Genomic DNA, 16,010 nt, shown 5'->3' on the forward strand with positions numbered 1-16,010 from the left:
CAATTTAAACTGAAGCAATTTTCCACTCAGTGTAAACTTATCAGATGCATTGTCAATTTGTGTAGGAATTTTGTGATTTGCTTACAGTTTCATCCCGTACTCAAACTAGCATATGACCATTAAGTTTAGTTATTAAGTTTAGTTGAGGCACACAGAAAACACCATCCATTGCAGTGCACTCGAAAATGGCACTCGCTAAAGAGATATGTATTATGTTGTAGAGAATTTTATTCCCCACAGAAAGTCAAAGGAGTTGTAAAAACTATACCTGCATATATCTTGTGTTACTTGCATAGCATTCATTTTTAGTAGATTACTGCTTATTTTATCGTCCTATCAGAACGGATGGTCTGGGGGGGGGGGGGGGGTTGGCCCCTGTGGTCGCCCCCTTGGATCTGCCACTGAAAATGAGCCATTTATAAATTAATAAATTTTGCTTTCCCAATGGGTGCCAATAACGACGACTTCCTAAATGTAGGCAGAAAAAGATAGGTACAGAGGAGGTACAAGCTGCTTCATTCTCAAAATTCTCTCTGATCATTATTTTACTCTTATTCCAAGAACTGATGCTAAGTACTGCTTTAAGATAAGGCCTAATATCATTGCCAAGGCCGTTGCTACATCGCAGTGATGGACTGGTGGAAGAAAGGCGACGTTGATGTGGTGGTGGTGGTGGTAGTTGTAGCAGGGCCGTGCGGCGACGAGGCGGGCAACAAGCCCCTGATCTACAGCCCGGAGATGCTCGTGGCCAACCCCCTGATGTACCAGGACCCGGCGCTGAGGCCCCGCCCCCCGCCCAGCGCGCCCAAGGAGAAGCTGTTCCCCTGCCTGCAGTGCCTCAAGAGCTTCTCGCGCAAGGACAAGCTGCAGATACACATGCGCATCCACTCCGGGGAGAAGCCCTACTCCTGCACGGCGTGCGGCAAGAGCTTCGCGCGCAACGACAAGCTGCAGCTGCACACGCGCATCCACACCGGCATCCGGCCGTACATCTGCACCGTCTGCACCAAGACCTTTGCGCGCAAGGAGAAGCTGCAGATACACATGCGCATTCACACGGGCGTGCGCCCGTACACATGCTCCGTGTGCTCCAAGAGCTTCGCGCGTAACGAGAAGCTGCACATACACATGCGGATACACACCGGCGTGCGCCCCTACTCCTGCACCGTCTGCCCTAAGACCTTTTCGCGCAGCGAGAAGCTAACCATCCACATGCGCACACACACTGGCGTGCGGCCCTACACGTGCAAGCTGTGCCCCAAGGCATTTGCTCGTAACGAAAAGCTGAAGATACACATGACGGTTCACACCGGCATCAAGCCGTACCTGTGCACCGTCTGTCCGAAGGCGTTCGCCCGCAACGAGCGCCTGAAGATCCACATGCGAACGCATACGGGCGATCGACCGTACTCCTGCACCATTTGTTCCAAGAGCTTCGTGCGCAACGAGAAGCTGCAGAACCACATGCGTACTCACAGCAACACTCGCGCTCACCAGTGCACCATGTGCCCGAAACACTTCGCCAGCAATGCGAAGCTTCAGGCACACATACTGACGCATGGGGTGAGCGTGAGTGTGGCCCCGGTGCAAATGCCACAGCCTCAGCAACAGACACAACCACAGTCACAACCACAATCTCAACCACAGCCACAACCGCAGCCACAGACTTCGCACCCGCAGACCTCGTGCGAAGTCTGTGTCAAAGGTTTCGGCATACCCATTGACCATCAGGCCCATCTCCACCAGCATAGGTGATAGCTAAATTTGTAATCAGCCATGTAATATGGTTTTTTACAATGCATTTTGTCTTGCCATGTTTCATCTATTGAAAAAATTGCGTGTACGCAGATCCGTTGTACAAGGTACAATGCAAGTTGTCTAGGGACACATCTGCAATTCATTCATTAAGAATCTCTCTGGACTAAATATTAGGGCTGCTGGTACAGTTAGCCACATCTCTAAATATTGTATTTTGTATTTAATGTTTTTGTATGCCTTTAGTTTTTTATTATTTGCGACTGTAAATATTGTACATAATTGTGTACAAATAATAAGCGTACTCTTAATATAAAATGGATTTTTACATTTTCTTAACATTTTGCATCCAGCTTAATAATAAGCTACAAACTTGTTTTATTCAAAAATTGACATAGCTAGTCCTTTTTAAATTAGAATAAATATTGATTCTTTTGGTGTTATCAGCATATTGATTATTCTTTCCAGATACATGCACAAAGTTAATGAACATTGCAACGAGGAAGTTTGATTTAGAATTTTTTTTTACATACACCATTGCTGATTAACTCTGTTATATAAAACCTTAATAATAGACAAAAAAAAATATGAATACGCAAATAAATACACAGAAAACATGCTAAAATCAGCAGATGTAAAAAGTTAAATGCTTGGGCAACACTAAGAATTCAATGAAAGGAATGAGAAAAATATTGCAGCTTAGACAAACAGTAGTCTGACAACAAGATATTTGTAACTAGAATAGTAAATAAAGACAAAAATGACTAGACAACCCTGCAACAGACAGACGAACCCAACGATGATATTAAACAGATAATGTGGACAATGCAACAACACAGAGATACACTTGCATTTTAACTTGCACTGTACATTTAGCTTTTGACATTGGCTGATTTTGGCATGTATTCTGTGTGTTAGCATGTTCATATCTTTGTCCTTTATTGAGGTTTCTTATGAGACAGAGTAACCTGCAAAGGCATATGTCAAAAATAAATAAATTAGAACATTATGTGCTGTTCCCTTGGGACAGTTTCTTATTCCAAGAACTAATGCTAAGTATAGTTGAGAGATAACACCTACTATCATGTGATTCCCCCAAATCAGTTTTCTTCAACTTTTTGATAACAAATTTTTTATTGTAATAACACCATGCGTGTTTGAATGAACTGTTGCTTTACTATCTTCTAAGCTGCTGTTGAATTCAGCGTTTTGCGGAGTTGCGATTCCAAAATTCTTAGGAAGCTATTGCCAGTGATGTGTGTTGATTAGTCCCATGAACAGTGTTCCCGGGTCCCAAACTTGCACGTAATTCGCCATACGTAATTTAAGATATTTACAAAGTAGTTTAAAATTCAAACAAATGCAAAATATACTGTGTATTGCATTGATTTCAAAGTTGCCAGACAGTCGTAACTAAGGAATCGGTGGTAAGGGTATCTGGGTTTGTATTTATGGAGAGAGATATTGGTGCTGCCTTGGCATTTGTGTGTAATATCCGCAGCGAGTAACTTCCGAGAATTCTTTTTTAGTAAACCAAAACTCTGTTTTTGTTGCAGTTTAGTGTACATTTATTTTGCCTGCATTCAAAAATATTGTGGTGCAAAGATGGTCATATTCATTGCCAATTTATCATACACCAGCCTCAGTTGCCATATCATTGGTTTTAATACTTTTAATCTCCTTTGTTGACAGTTTAGGATATCAAGCATTTGTTATACAGTTGAGTCACGCTAATCCAGATTAAATGGGACCGTGCCCTATCCGAATCTCCTAAGTCAGAATTTAACGGAATTTGCCTTAAAGTGCACGTACACAAGTTTTAGATGGGTAAACCTATATAAATGATTTTTTTTTTTCCATAAATGTGTTTCCTACAGCTTAATTTTAATAATAGAGCTAAGATTTTAACCATTGAACTGATGTAGGATTAACATAACAAACCATCTTAATGATTAAAATTTATTTTTTTATTATTTTTTTTTTCCATCCGGGGTGACCTGGTTTCCATGTGAGTGGGGTCGGAATAATGGAACTCATATATATTTATTGTGTAGAGAACTCTATTATATATTTTATGAAGTATGAGTTTATATTTTTACTAATACACATTTTAATTTCGTATACTTTATTTATACTATAACCTGAATAAGTGCGTAGGAAAACATATTCGTGTGTGGCTTGCAAATGCGTTGAAAACAATTTTAGGTGATCGTAAATGCTATTATAAATGCCATATATATGAATACTTTTTAAAATTATTTTATTTTACATTATTGCTAAGCTTTCAGTAACATGGTGACTTCATTTGAAATGAGAAAAGCATTTACCACCTTTGTCCTTGTTCTGTGAAATTATTTTGCATTCTGCTTTTAGCAGTTAAATTTATGCCATACTCTTTGCCTTGCTAGACCACCAAAATATTGAGAAAAGTTGGCAGAAGAGTACCATTTTTTTTACTTCATGAACTATACTTACGTGATTCAGGATTCTTCCTGTGTATTTCAAGCCCAAAAATCGTGAGTCATTTGAACTAGAATGGAGAGGAAGAAGACTTGAAGGCAGGATAAGGAGAAAAATGAGAACAGCAAGTAGAAGGAGTATGGAACAATTGCAAACACTCGCAGAATGTGTTGATGGAGGAATGGTGCGAAAATAAATTAAAATGATGGCAGTTAACTTACCTACTAGGATTTCCTGTCTGCAAGATTGAAATGTTGGGATGATGATCTGTGATCCTTCTGTTATAGTCTCCATATTATGGAATTTCTTAAATCCCAGTGAATTCAAGTGCATCTGTCTTCAAAGGTGAAAATTATTTTCAATATTAAGGTATTCTTGAATAGTTTACTACTACTTATCTAATCACTGCCTCTTATGCCATTAAAAAAAATTTGTTGGTAATCTTGCTTGGATTCTGTATGTTATGCTAGGCTCAATATTTAAAAATGTTCGGTTATTTAAATTTTATTACAGGAGTTAGGAAGAAGTGCCTTGAATCTAACAAGCCAACGCTGACCTGTATGTGTGTCTTCAGCTTCTCGTTGCGTGCGAAGGCCATGGGCTGTCCACAGTTGCTCGCTCGTTGGGAACTTACAACACTGATACACTTTTAAGAAAATGTATTCACGAATATGTCGAAGAAATTCGTGAAAAATTTTTATGTTTATTGGTTGAATTTATGCTGAAAAACCAGGGTTAAAAAAAAGTTTTTTTTTTTTTAACTGGCCCTTTTTTATTACGTTTGTTATTTTGGTTCTCAGCATGTTCAAATGAAAGCCATACGATATCCTGCTTTCTGCCACTCATGTTGAACCAGAAAAGTTATAACGTCAAGGAACTAAAGTCCAGCAAATCTGCACGTTGACTGGGACTTAACAGCAGAAGAGGATTCTCCATAGAGTGAGTGCACATTCTCACAGAATGGGGATTTACAGGACAGTCTGTGATTTCCCACAGAATAGGAATTAACTATTTCATATTTTTAATTTTAGAGGAATATTTAGCTGGGTATGATTTACAGCTTGATTAGTGTACAATTGTTTGTTCCTGTAAATCAAAAGAAACATTAATGACCAAAATGTTATTAGAGTGAAATTAGACCTTTTAAAAAAAATTAAGATATTCTATTTAAAAGTACATGTTTTTAAATTTGTTTTTTTTTATATATAAAAAAACACTTGTTTTAAACCAACCAACCCTGTGAAAAACTTATATTTCCTTTAGAAGCCCATGTTTTAATATTTTTGTAGTTTTTTTTTTATGTACATGTTTGCACCACAGTAAAACGTAAGTTTTAAGTAAAGTTCTCTGTATGATCTTTAATACTCACGCGAGGTCTGGCCGATCAAACGTTTATATAGTCTTTATTATGGCCCGTGCTCTCTGACGAAGGATCTCTGGAATCTTGGGTTTACTGTCTTGTTTCTTAAACATGTTGCGGGATTGTTATTATTTATTCGCACTGCATCTGTTTTCTGTGTGTTCTCTGAAGTTCATAGAGTTGGGCTGCCATTGACACTTTATTATTAGCATAAAATATTACTTATTGTGTTATTTTGGTTTTGAGTGATGATGTCTGCGTGTGTGCATGTGTACATACAGACTATGTGTGTGTATTTGTACACACACGTGTATACCAACACACAGGGATGGCTCCAGGGCCTTCACCAGCTCTTTTTATTTTTATTGTTCGATTAGTTTTCTGTAAAATTGTAGACATTGAAGGAAAAAGGAATAATTACTACATATTAGCGTGTAATTTAAAAATGCTGCTTAAGTTTTCGGACAAAAACAGTTTTTGTTGCCTTATAATGATGAGACACCACCAGATTTTGATCATTAGCATTTATGAAACTAGACAAAGTATCTTTTGACAGGATACAATATCATAATTTCTTAAGATAAATTAGCTAAACCTTCATCAAAATGTAGTTGCAGGTTGGCCTTAAAATGTTGTTTGAAAGAGTTAATTTTTTAGTTTTCCCTGGGGAGGGTCCTAAACCTCATTTTTCTCTGAGGGCTGTTCCATAACCCGAAACCCAATATTAGGGCCCTTCAGAGTCTAGGAATGTGTCTGCCAACATGTGCATTGATCCTACTGAGCATTGCTAAGAACTTCTGAGTTAATTTGTCTTATCATTTATGTTAAGTACATTTTGGGAAGAAGAAATTGAAGAAAGAGTTCGAAGCCTCTTATTCAGTTCCCAAATGTATAATAAAGACAACATTCTGGGAGGTTGCACGGTCAATTTGTCTAATTTCAACTGTCTTGAACCTTATATACTTTTTAATTTTTGTATTCCATTTCATCAACGTGATGCAAATGTTTGTGATGACACTATTACAGTATTTTAACTTCTAAGTGCACGTTGAGCAGGAAGTAAAGGTGCAGAATGATGCAAGGTACAAATTCTTATAAGTCGTAAGTTGACAGTCTGTCAATTGCAAACATTAAAATTTGTGAATCTAATTTCTTCTAATCTCATATGATTTTTAAGAGTGCTGTGAATTCAAATCGTAGGTCTCAAAAGTCAAGAATAAAATAATACTTAAGCAAATAACATAGATTTTAAGTTCTGAAGAAAAAACATAAAACCCACCAAACTTTTTATTTTAAAATTTAAAATATGCTTTTTAATATGTTTACCATCTAAATAATGACTTTTCATGTCATAAATGTCCCTAGATCATTGTAGCTGGTAGCAGACAAACATTGCTACACAGGTACTAGTTTTCAAAAAAATTTCATTTTTTTTAGAATATTTTTCTTTGTATATCGAATCTTTCAAACTCTAAAGATTCAATGTTATCTGAGGAATTGATTTGCCCATCCCTAGTATAAATACAGTAAAACTAATGTTTTCTTTGTCCTTTTTATGATTTTATTTAATGAATCATGTGGTAAAAGAGTTTGTCAGGCAACTTTTACATAGGTTTTGAAATGCAACAAATGATAAGCCTAGCATATTTTGTACACGTTAGTACTGTGTACTGTTACGTAGTTGAAGTTTGCTGGATTGGAGAGAGGGCTTGATGCTGGTGTGAACCCAAGTGTGTATCTTGCTTGATGCTGGTGTGAGCCCGCATGTGTATCTTCAGCTTCTCGTTGCGTGCGAAGGCCATGGGCTGTCCACAGTCGCTCGCTCGTTGCGTGTTCACCACCCTGACACACTTCTCCCATTACATAGGTACTTCAGATAAAGTATTCACGAGTATGCTGAAGAAATTCGTGAAAGTTAATTATGTTTAGTGGTATGCATGCATGGCTTCCAAACTAAGGAATGCAAATGAACTTATGAACTAATTCCATTGGAAGGGGTTCAGATTTTAAAATTCTTTGAAAATTTGTTGTTGGAGGTAAGTATTATTTTGTTTTATGTGTTTGTAAATCTGTTATTGTAAGTATGTTTTTAAAAAAAAGGCACATATTTTTATTTATCATTGACATTTATTTCTTGTTCATCCACCATTTACAAAAAAAGACAAGGAAATTTTTTTGACAGGAATGCTTTTTGCTAGAGACTACACTAATCAGCTAAAAGATCATCTTTCATTATAATGCTCTATACTCATAATAATTTATGATTCTGAGTAAGTTTTATTGTAAATAAATTAGTGAGCATCTGTTGTCTTTCCATTTTGCTATAAGCCATCATACTTCGTTGCAAAATTCAGTTTCACGTTTGTCTAGAGAGAAAAAATTTAATTATGTTGCTGCTCTTGAGCAAGTTAAGGAAGATGCTATCTAATTGCATTATATAGAACTATCATGCATGTAGGTACAATGCTTTACGTAGTTTCTTAGTTTTGCGACCTCTCCTTTAAAGTGTACCATTGAAGGTACCTTGTGCCATATTTTCTAATGACCGTTATGGTTTGTCGGTACAATTAATCCTGCTATAAACGTGTTCGTATTCTGTGAAAATTATTTGTAATTCACTATAAAGTTGTGAAATAAAAGCCAATGTTACTTTCAGAATAATAATTTTAAATTTATGTTGACATTGCTTAGCACACATTTTGATTTAACATATAACGTTTTGAGATAGAGATTCTTACGGCACGTCAGACTTTAAGGTCCCGGTTTTTAATCCTGTATTTATAATGAAGTTGAGGGTTGAACGTTCCTCTTTTTTTCCTCTAATAGTATTTCACTTCTGTAAACGAATTCGCAACATAATCATTGTATACTGTGTTGGTTTAAAGTTAACTTGTCTTCATTCACAACAATTTTTGTTCCTAATTTTTTTTCCCATCGAGTTACATTTTGTTATGCATGGATTATGAGATGTGCCACAAATTATTTTTGTAAGGGGTTTTAGGAACCTAACTTCTAGGTTTAAAATGTAACTTTCATAAGATTTCTTTCTATTAAGATACAGTTTCAGGAACATTATAGCAGGAAATATTGTAAGTTCATGCTACCCTTCCATCATCAAGTATAATATATGTTAACATCTTTACATTGCTGGTATATTTTCAATGGTGTAATAAACATTTTTCAGTTACTTGAAACTTATTGCAGTATTACAACTTGGATAGACTGCTAATAATAATAATAATATTGCACTGTCAGTATTTCTGTCACATTAAAGATCCTGTATCCAAGCTATTTACATAAAAGTAACATTTCTTTGAAATAAAATGTGTGTTTGATAACATTGATGCATATAAGCTTTTGTGTAGTACTGATTGAAAAATAAAAGTGTTTAATGTTATTACATAGATGGTGTTTAATGATTAAAATAAACATGTACATAGTTAACAGAATGTAGCATTAATGTGACATTAACTGGCTTGTGTAGAGGTTTGATGTACCATAGGAAGAGCTTTTTGTATTGGATTAGAAATTTTTGATCAATACATTGTCTTTCATTAGTGTTTTTAGTTTTTAAAAAAATTTTCTTATGCAATTTATAGATTTTTATATTTTAGTGTGTAAAAAATAATTTAAGTCTTTTTGTTTGTTTCTTTTTATTGTAATTACAGTTCTCTGCCAATTGTCCGAAATTTTGAGACTGACATAAGAAACATGCAACATCTTTTTTTTTTCTCTTAAAAACAAAGTGTTTGAATTATTACCCTGGATTCTTTAGATGCAAGTTAGATTAGGGGTGGAAAATTTGATTTTTTACTTCTTTGTTCATCAAAGGAAAGCATTTAGAACTATGCATGTTTGTTAATCCTTATTCACTTATTAGAGATTTGCCAGTGAGTTAATCAGGATTGTGCCACTGATTAACTAGAATTTATTCAACTGATTGCCTTGTTAGGTTGGTGCAACCAAGTGCTATCATTAGGCAAGAATAAAATAATTGCAATCTGCGATTATGAAGGTATGAAATTACTGATAACATGCTACTCACGCCTCACCTCATGACATGAATTCCATTAATATGTGACCGGAAAGTAATTATTAAAATTTAAAAACGTTGACAGCCATATGCAGAGATTTGCCTTTTCCTTTTAAGTTACCTAAAAATCGATTTTTATATATATATATATATATATATATATATATATATATATAGAGAGAGAGAGAGAGAGAGAGAGAGAGAGAGAGAGAGAGAGAGAGAAAAGGAAGCAGTCTGGAATAAGGCCATCAGAACTGCAACGTAAGGCTTGCTAAATAAAGATGGTGGAAAATTTTTCAAAAAAAGGAACCTTTAATTAAGCTGCTGCGTCAATTTAGAGAGGTATTGAACTGGTGCTGCTCGTTAATAAAGGTAATATTTCATAATGAACGTGTGGGAAGTGTTCTGTTGCATAATTCAACATTTTAAGTATTAGTGCTATACCACCACAGTAGCTAATTCAGCATTAAATATGTCGCCTAAAATGTTGATTTAATAAGCAGTTGAACTGTTTCATGATTGTTGTGCTATAAAATGCAGTGGACCAATTGTAACTTACAGGGAGAGTTGTGGAAGTAACGTATGGCATAATTTTGGTGTTTGATTTCTTTATTCATAGGTACATTTGAAAATTATAAACACAAGTCTGTGATATGAATTTTTGTGGTTCCAGTGCTGCTAATTTTTTTTTCTCCATTAGTTGCAGTGGTATAAGTACCTATTCTTTTTCACACACTCGCAGTTCATGCAAAACCAAATTTATTTGTAGGAACTCATTCAACTACATAGAGCAAAATGGTAGATAAAATATTCTTGTTTACTTATTGTGTTATTGCAGTTAACTTACCTACATATATTATACATAGGTGATAATAACAATCTTCAAATGTTTACTGAATTAGTTATTTTTAAAATAAAACAAGATTTTATGTTAGGCCTAACTGTAACAAATAGTTTTGCTTGCAATGACAGTAAGTGGAGAAATTATAATTTTTTTTTTTTAATTCTGCTTAGCAACGTAATTTAAGAAAAGGAGCAGTGCCTTCCTTTGTGGAGGAAGGCTTGGCGGAAGAGAAAAGGAAAACCTCAGCATATGGCTGCGAGTGTAGAGAAACATGTTACTGTGACATTCGCAGTCAACTGGAATGATAATTTCTTCCCACGATTCACGTTTTTGCAGCACACTGAGCAAACAAGCGAGTGTTGTTTCTAATATAGTTCACTGCTAATGAGATGTTATTTTCATTACTGTCTTAAATTAATTTTTTTGGCACTTGATATCCGGACGTAACGCTAACTTATAGTTGCCAGCAATTTTTTTTTTTGACAGAAAGTCAAATTAGTAAAACGAAAAATATGTTTATTCTAAGGAATATGTACTGAAAGGCAATGTTCAACTGAAAATAGACTTTTAACTTGCACAACCATGTTCCAGGTGGTGCGTTGTCATCTATTTCATGGTTGTTTTTCTTTTCCATGGCTACGGTGGCCAAACTTCAGATTATTGTTTCTGAGTTTTGTTAGCCAATAGCTCTTTTGTTGTGTAAATAATGCTACTTTCAAACTCTATTTATATAGAAAGCACTATGAATTTATCGTTGTAAAATGCATCTATTTATCGTATTATCTGAGTTGTTTTTTTTTACATGAGTGAGTGATAAAGGTTTATTTTGTGGATTCAAGTGACATTGGACGTATATGTAACTTAGCACGCAATGAGCACTGCTCATTTTTGGTGATGCATGGAGTAAGGTGAGAGAGATGTTTGTAGTCTAAGTATGCATTTATGCTTGCCTTACAATTATTATTAATTTTGGTCTTTTTACGTGGATGGAATTAAAGTTAATCTCTCCCAGTGCACATACAGTATCTCCAGCTGTGGGTTGTCCACAGTTGCTTGCTGTCTGGGTGCTTACTTTTAAAATTAAATACTTTTAAAAGAAAATTGATTCAAGAATATGCCAAAGATATTCACGATAATTTTGTAATGTTTATTGGTATGATTTATAAACTATGAGGGTCATTTCAAAAGTTAAAACAAAACATTTGTTTCTTTAGATATTTTTATTTAAGGTAGAGAAAGAAAACTTATTTTACAACATGCCATACAAATTTTAACATTTGTCATAGCGTATATACTCAATTACCATAAAGATATTAAACGAGTCACTAACATCTCCTTTCAGTTCGTTCTGACTTCCATCTATGGTGAAATGTCTATCCTGTTGAAATTTTTTTCCTCAATCCCTGATATGAGTTCGTCAGTCACAAATGAAGGCCGGCCAAGGTGTTCATCATGAATATTCATTTGTCTGCCGTTAAACATGATGCACCATTTTCTGACTGAAGCTTTTTTCTTCACATTACCATAAACCTAGGTTATCTGTCTGTAAATTTTGATAGAGCGAACTTCTTTCGCATTTATAAAGCTAATGCACTACGAACCTCACACTTTATGGGTTCTTTAATTCTGTCACACATTTCGAAGTCCCACGATAAACAGTAAGCGACCATTGCGACTCACTGATACCATCAGAAAGAAAAGGAAGAAGATCCACGATGCAGGGGAGGGGGTAACTCCATGGTTCGTCACATCAAAACATACTTTACTTTTAGAACAACTCTCGTGCATGACTCCCAGGCTTCAGTAACAAATTCCTAAGGATAATATTTTCACGTTAATAGTTTAAACTTGTGTTTACAATAAAGATACAAATGTCTTGTATTATTTTTAGTATAACTTAATGTTTTCAAAAGACTTTTTATGTAAATAAAGTATAATAAAGATTACAGGCTTTTGTGGCCATATTCTGAAGTAGCTTGGCTCCTGGGTTGTAGCTGCGTCCGAGGCGAATATATCACCAACGTTTCAGTCGGCATTGTAGTCACCATCAGGTAGTTACCTACTCAATGGTTAAGTATAGTTTTCAATCAAAGCTACTGGGATGGTATTTTAAGGGTGCCCGAGGATTTTTCATTATGCTTACTTACACACACACATTGTCTTAGCTTTTGTATAGTAAAATTTGTAGAAAAAAGTAACATCCATTGGGAAACAACTCGAAGCTATTGTATAACCTTCTATTGATCATGTCACAAGATTTCAGAACATTGGCAGTCCACTGTATTTTGAAGTTTTGTGGAGTAATTTAGTGCAAATATGTGGTGTCCTTGGACATTTTCCTATCAGTGTGTAAGACTTCAGCTGCTAGGCAGCTGAGCTATTTTGTAAAAACAAAAAAAAAGGCAGCTTTCAGCTGTCTTCATGCCAGTGACAATTCTTTCAATGATGTCTTTTGAACAGTCTGTGATTGTTCTTTGTAGCTTGAGGAAGTGTCCGAGAGTTCCGTGTACAGTGAATACATAACACTTAATTCTCGGTTATCTCTGAAGAACCTGCGTGAATTGAGGTTTTGTATTTGTGTGGATTTCTACACGAATAATTCACACTGAGAATTAATTGTAAATTATTTATTTTTTTATTTAAGTTTTTGAAAGGTTGCTAATTTTGTACATTTTTTATTATGAGTTTGGTTTGTTTTAGTACCTACAAGGGAATTAATTATGTAATTACTAATGCTAATGTTTTACTCTGGGTATAACTGTATATCTTTTTTAATATGGTTTTGATAAAATCATGCATCAATGCTTAATTTTGAGACAGTATCTGTAAAACTATTAAAATTTAGGTTCCATTTTTATCTCCTAATTAACACCAGGTAGGTAGCACCTTATGTGGAAACTAGTTACTGATCATTGGGACTAATTTTAACCATGGCAACGTCTGGTAGGGAAAGTATATGTAATAATGTACTGTACAACACTTATGTAATTGGTATAAATATGTTCTAACATTTTCGTAGTCACCTCCCAGTGTTTTTGATCCACCCAAACATGGCTGTTTAGTGACACTGGTATTTTATGGTTATCTATGATAATTTTCTCCCCCTAACAACAGATTGCTTGTTGAATCTTTCATAAAATTTGAATGGAAAAAACCCTGTATTAAATAAAATTAGTTTCAGCCTGAGTAACAAACCTAATTAACACTGATTTTTTTTTCTATGTAAGGGATCGTCCATTAATCACGTGAGGCTCGAAAGAGGGGGGGGGGGGGGGGGGGGTCTGGAGAAATCACGAAATATCTCAAGGGGGGAGGGGGGGTGTAGAGAGATATCACGTGTATTTGCGCAATTTCTACTAAACGAACGAAAAGCGACGCGTGTCCTTGACTCGCTGTAGCCAGGCAACAATATCCCCGCCCGCCTCACCATTAACCACCCAGCTCGGCTTGCCAGTCACCAGTAAGGCTGTGATTTTGGCGCCGAATACATGCATAAATCACATTTAAGCCTTTCCTTTATTATTTTTATGCCAGTGAGAATAAACCTGCAACCTTAATGTGTGTCTGGACATTTTTATCACTGTGCTTAATTTTCCAGAATTAAATTAGATTATACCTATATTTAAAGATAATATTCTGAAATTTTTAAAAATATTTTGTACCAAAAAAATACACGTGAGTTATTGGGGGTGGGGGGGGGGGGGGGTAGTCTAACACCTCACCACAAATCACTAGGGGGGAGGGGGGGTTAAAAATTTGTTAAAAAAATCACGTGATTAATGGACTACCCCTAACACATTTCCTTTTAAGTAACCGTCTTAACTTCAGTGGCCTGGAAAATAAATGAGCAAATTTCTTTAAGTTTTGCGTAATTTACTTTATTCTAAGCATTTATATGCATGTGGTAATCTTGCATTAGTGTTACTTTTTTTTATTTAGTGTCATTTTTACAGAATCTTGTCTTAAGTGCCTGTAACTTAATCCTCATTTCACTCTCTCAACAACTTTCACAGAAACTTTCATTTCGTTGGATGTGTTCATGTTACAATTTAGCTGTTACTACTGAACTTGGTGACAACTTTTTTATTATTATTGGCTGCTTCATTTTTGTTATAAAACCAGTAAAAAGGTTAGAAGATAGAAGAGATCATACGAAGCTGTTTGGGGGTAGATTTTAGTCTCGTTGAATATAGTTTTCTTGGGAAATAAATCTCAAAGAACAAATTATTGACAACAAACAGATGGAATAACATGTCATTGAATATAGCATGTCTCATCCTTAGATTGCAGTGTGCATGTTAATGGGCATTTAATCTCTTTCCAATGAACAATATATGCTGTTAGCATTTGCCTTTTTTCAGTGTGCTTTGTTGCTAGATACACCCAAATAACAAAAAAAAAAATTAGAACACAACTTTATAACGTACACCCACTCCTGAAGTAACGCTGTTTGATTTGTGCGGTTTTGAAGTAACTGCGCCAATTAATGACAGCATGATTTGAAGTAGCACTGTCATAGATTCGAAGTAGTGTTTTTTTTCTTTTGTGTGAATTTTTATTTCCATTAGCGCACAATGCAAATAGCACTTCAATAGCATTAACTATATAGCATCAAATTAATAATGGGACAATATTTTGTTCTATCTTTAATAGGTCTTCGCTTCCTTCATTGCGTATTTACTTCAGATTATTTCCCAAGTGTTCAGCCAATGTTTATATTATACCATCCTGTATGTCAGCAGAAGCTCTGGAGAGAAAAGCCAAAAGATTTCTGGGCTGGATTACCTTGTGCGTACTAGGATATGATATTGGCACACACAAATTTGTAAACAGTCTGGAGTTAACTTGAACCGGTTAAATAATGTTTTTAATAATAGAAAACATTTAGTTAATGATTTTTTAAAATATTATTAGGAATTTAAATATATCTCCACTATTAATACATTTATTTTGTATCTTAGAAGTTGTTATGGCCTCTTGGGAATGTTATGCCCAAGCCCTATTAGGTAAACAAGGTGGTTTAATCTCAAAATGTTACTCAAAATTTATTTAAATGTACTTAAAATGTATTTAGACATATGTTAGTACTGTAAATTGATTTTAATGGAAATAGTGTCTCAATTTAAAATGTTTGTCAGCAAACACACTTACCTAGGTTAGTGCTCTTTTTTTCATGGAGTGAATTAGAGAGTTACTTCGAGGGGCGGGTGCAATACATTTTTTTTTTGAATTGTAGAAAAAAATATATTTAAAGGAAATATTTTGGAATGAAAATTTAAAAATACTTTTTCTTGTTTTTCATCAAGTGCATCTTCTGATAATACTCAATTGTTACTTTTAAGAAAATGTAACAATGATGCCTCCTTAGTTTCAACCTTTTTTGCCATGAAATTATTTTATATAATTTAATTTTTAAAATTTTTGCTCTGTAAACTTTTTGTAATTATAAATCATAGTATACAAAACAAGAATTTTAGTGTTAACAAGCTTATTAGCATAATCCAGCAACAGTGGGTGCCATTCGCTTTGTTATGTAATCTAAGTCTGAGACAGTCTAT

At 35.0% G+C, this 16,010-nt stretch overlaps 1 protein-coding gene across 1 annotated transcript in view; it reads left to right on the forward strand.

Moving 5' to 3' along the window:
- The window catches only part of LOC134528357 (oocyte zinc finger protein XlCOF28-like), a 29,960-nt gene extending 17,808 nt beyond the window's left edge, over positions 1-12,152 (forward strand). The window contains exon 5 of the mRNA XM_063361919.1: positions 680-12,152. Coding sequence (XP_063217989.1) covers positions 680-1,755 — 1,076 coding nt within the window. The 3' untranslated portion in view covers positions 1,756-12,152. The remainder of the gene's footprint in view (positions 1-679) is intronic.
- Positions 12,153-16,010: the final 3,858 nt, after the last annotated feature.

Source organism: Bacillus rossius, chromosome 1 (genome assembly GCF_032445375.1).
Source record: "Bacillus rossius redtenbacheri isolate Brsri chromosome 1, Brsri_v3, whole genome shotgun sequence".
Lineage (NCBI taxonomy): Eukaryota > Metazoa > Arthropoda > Insecta > Phasmatodea > Bacillidae > Bacillus > Bacillus rossius.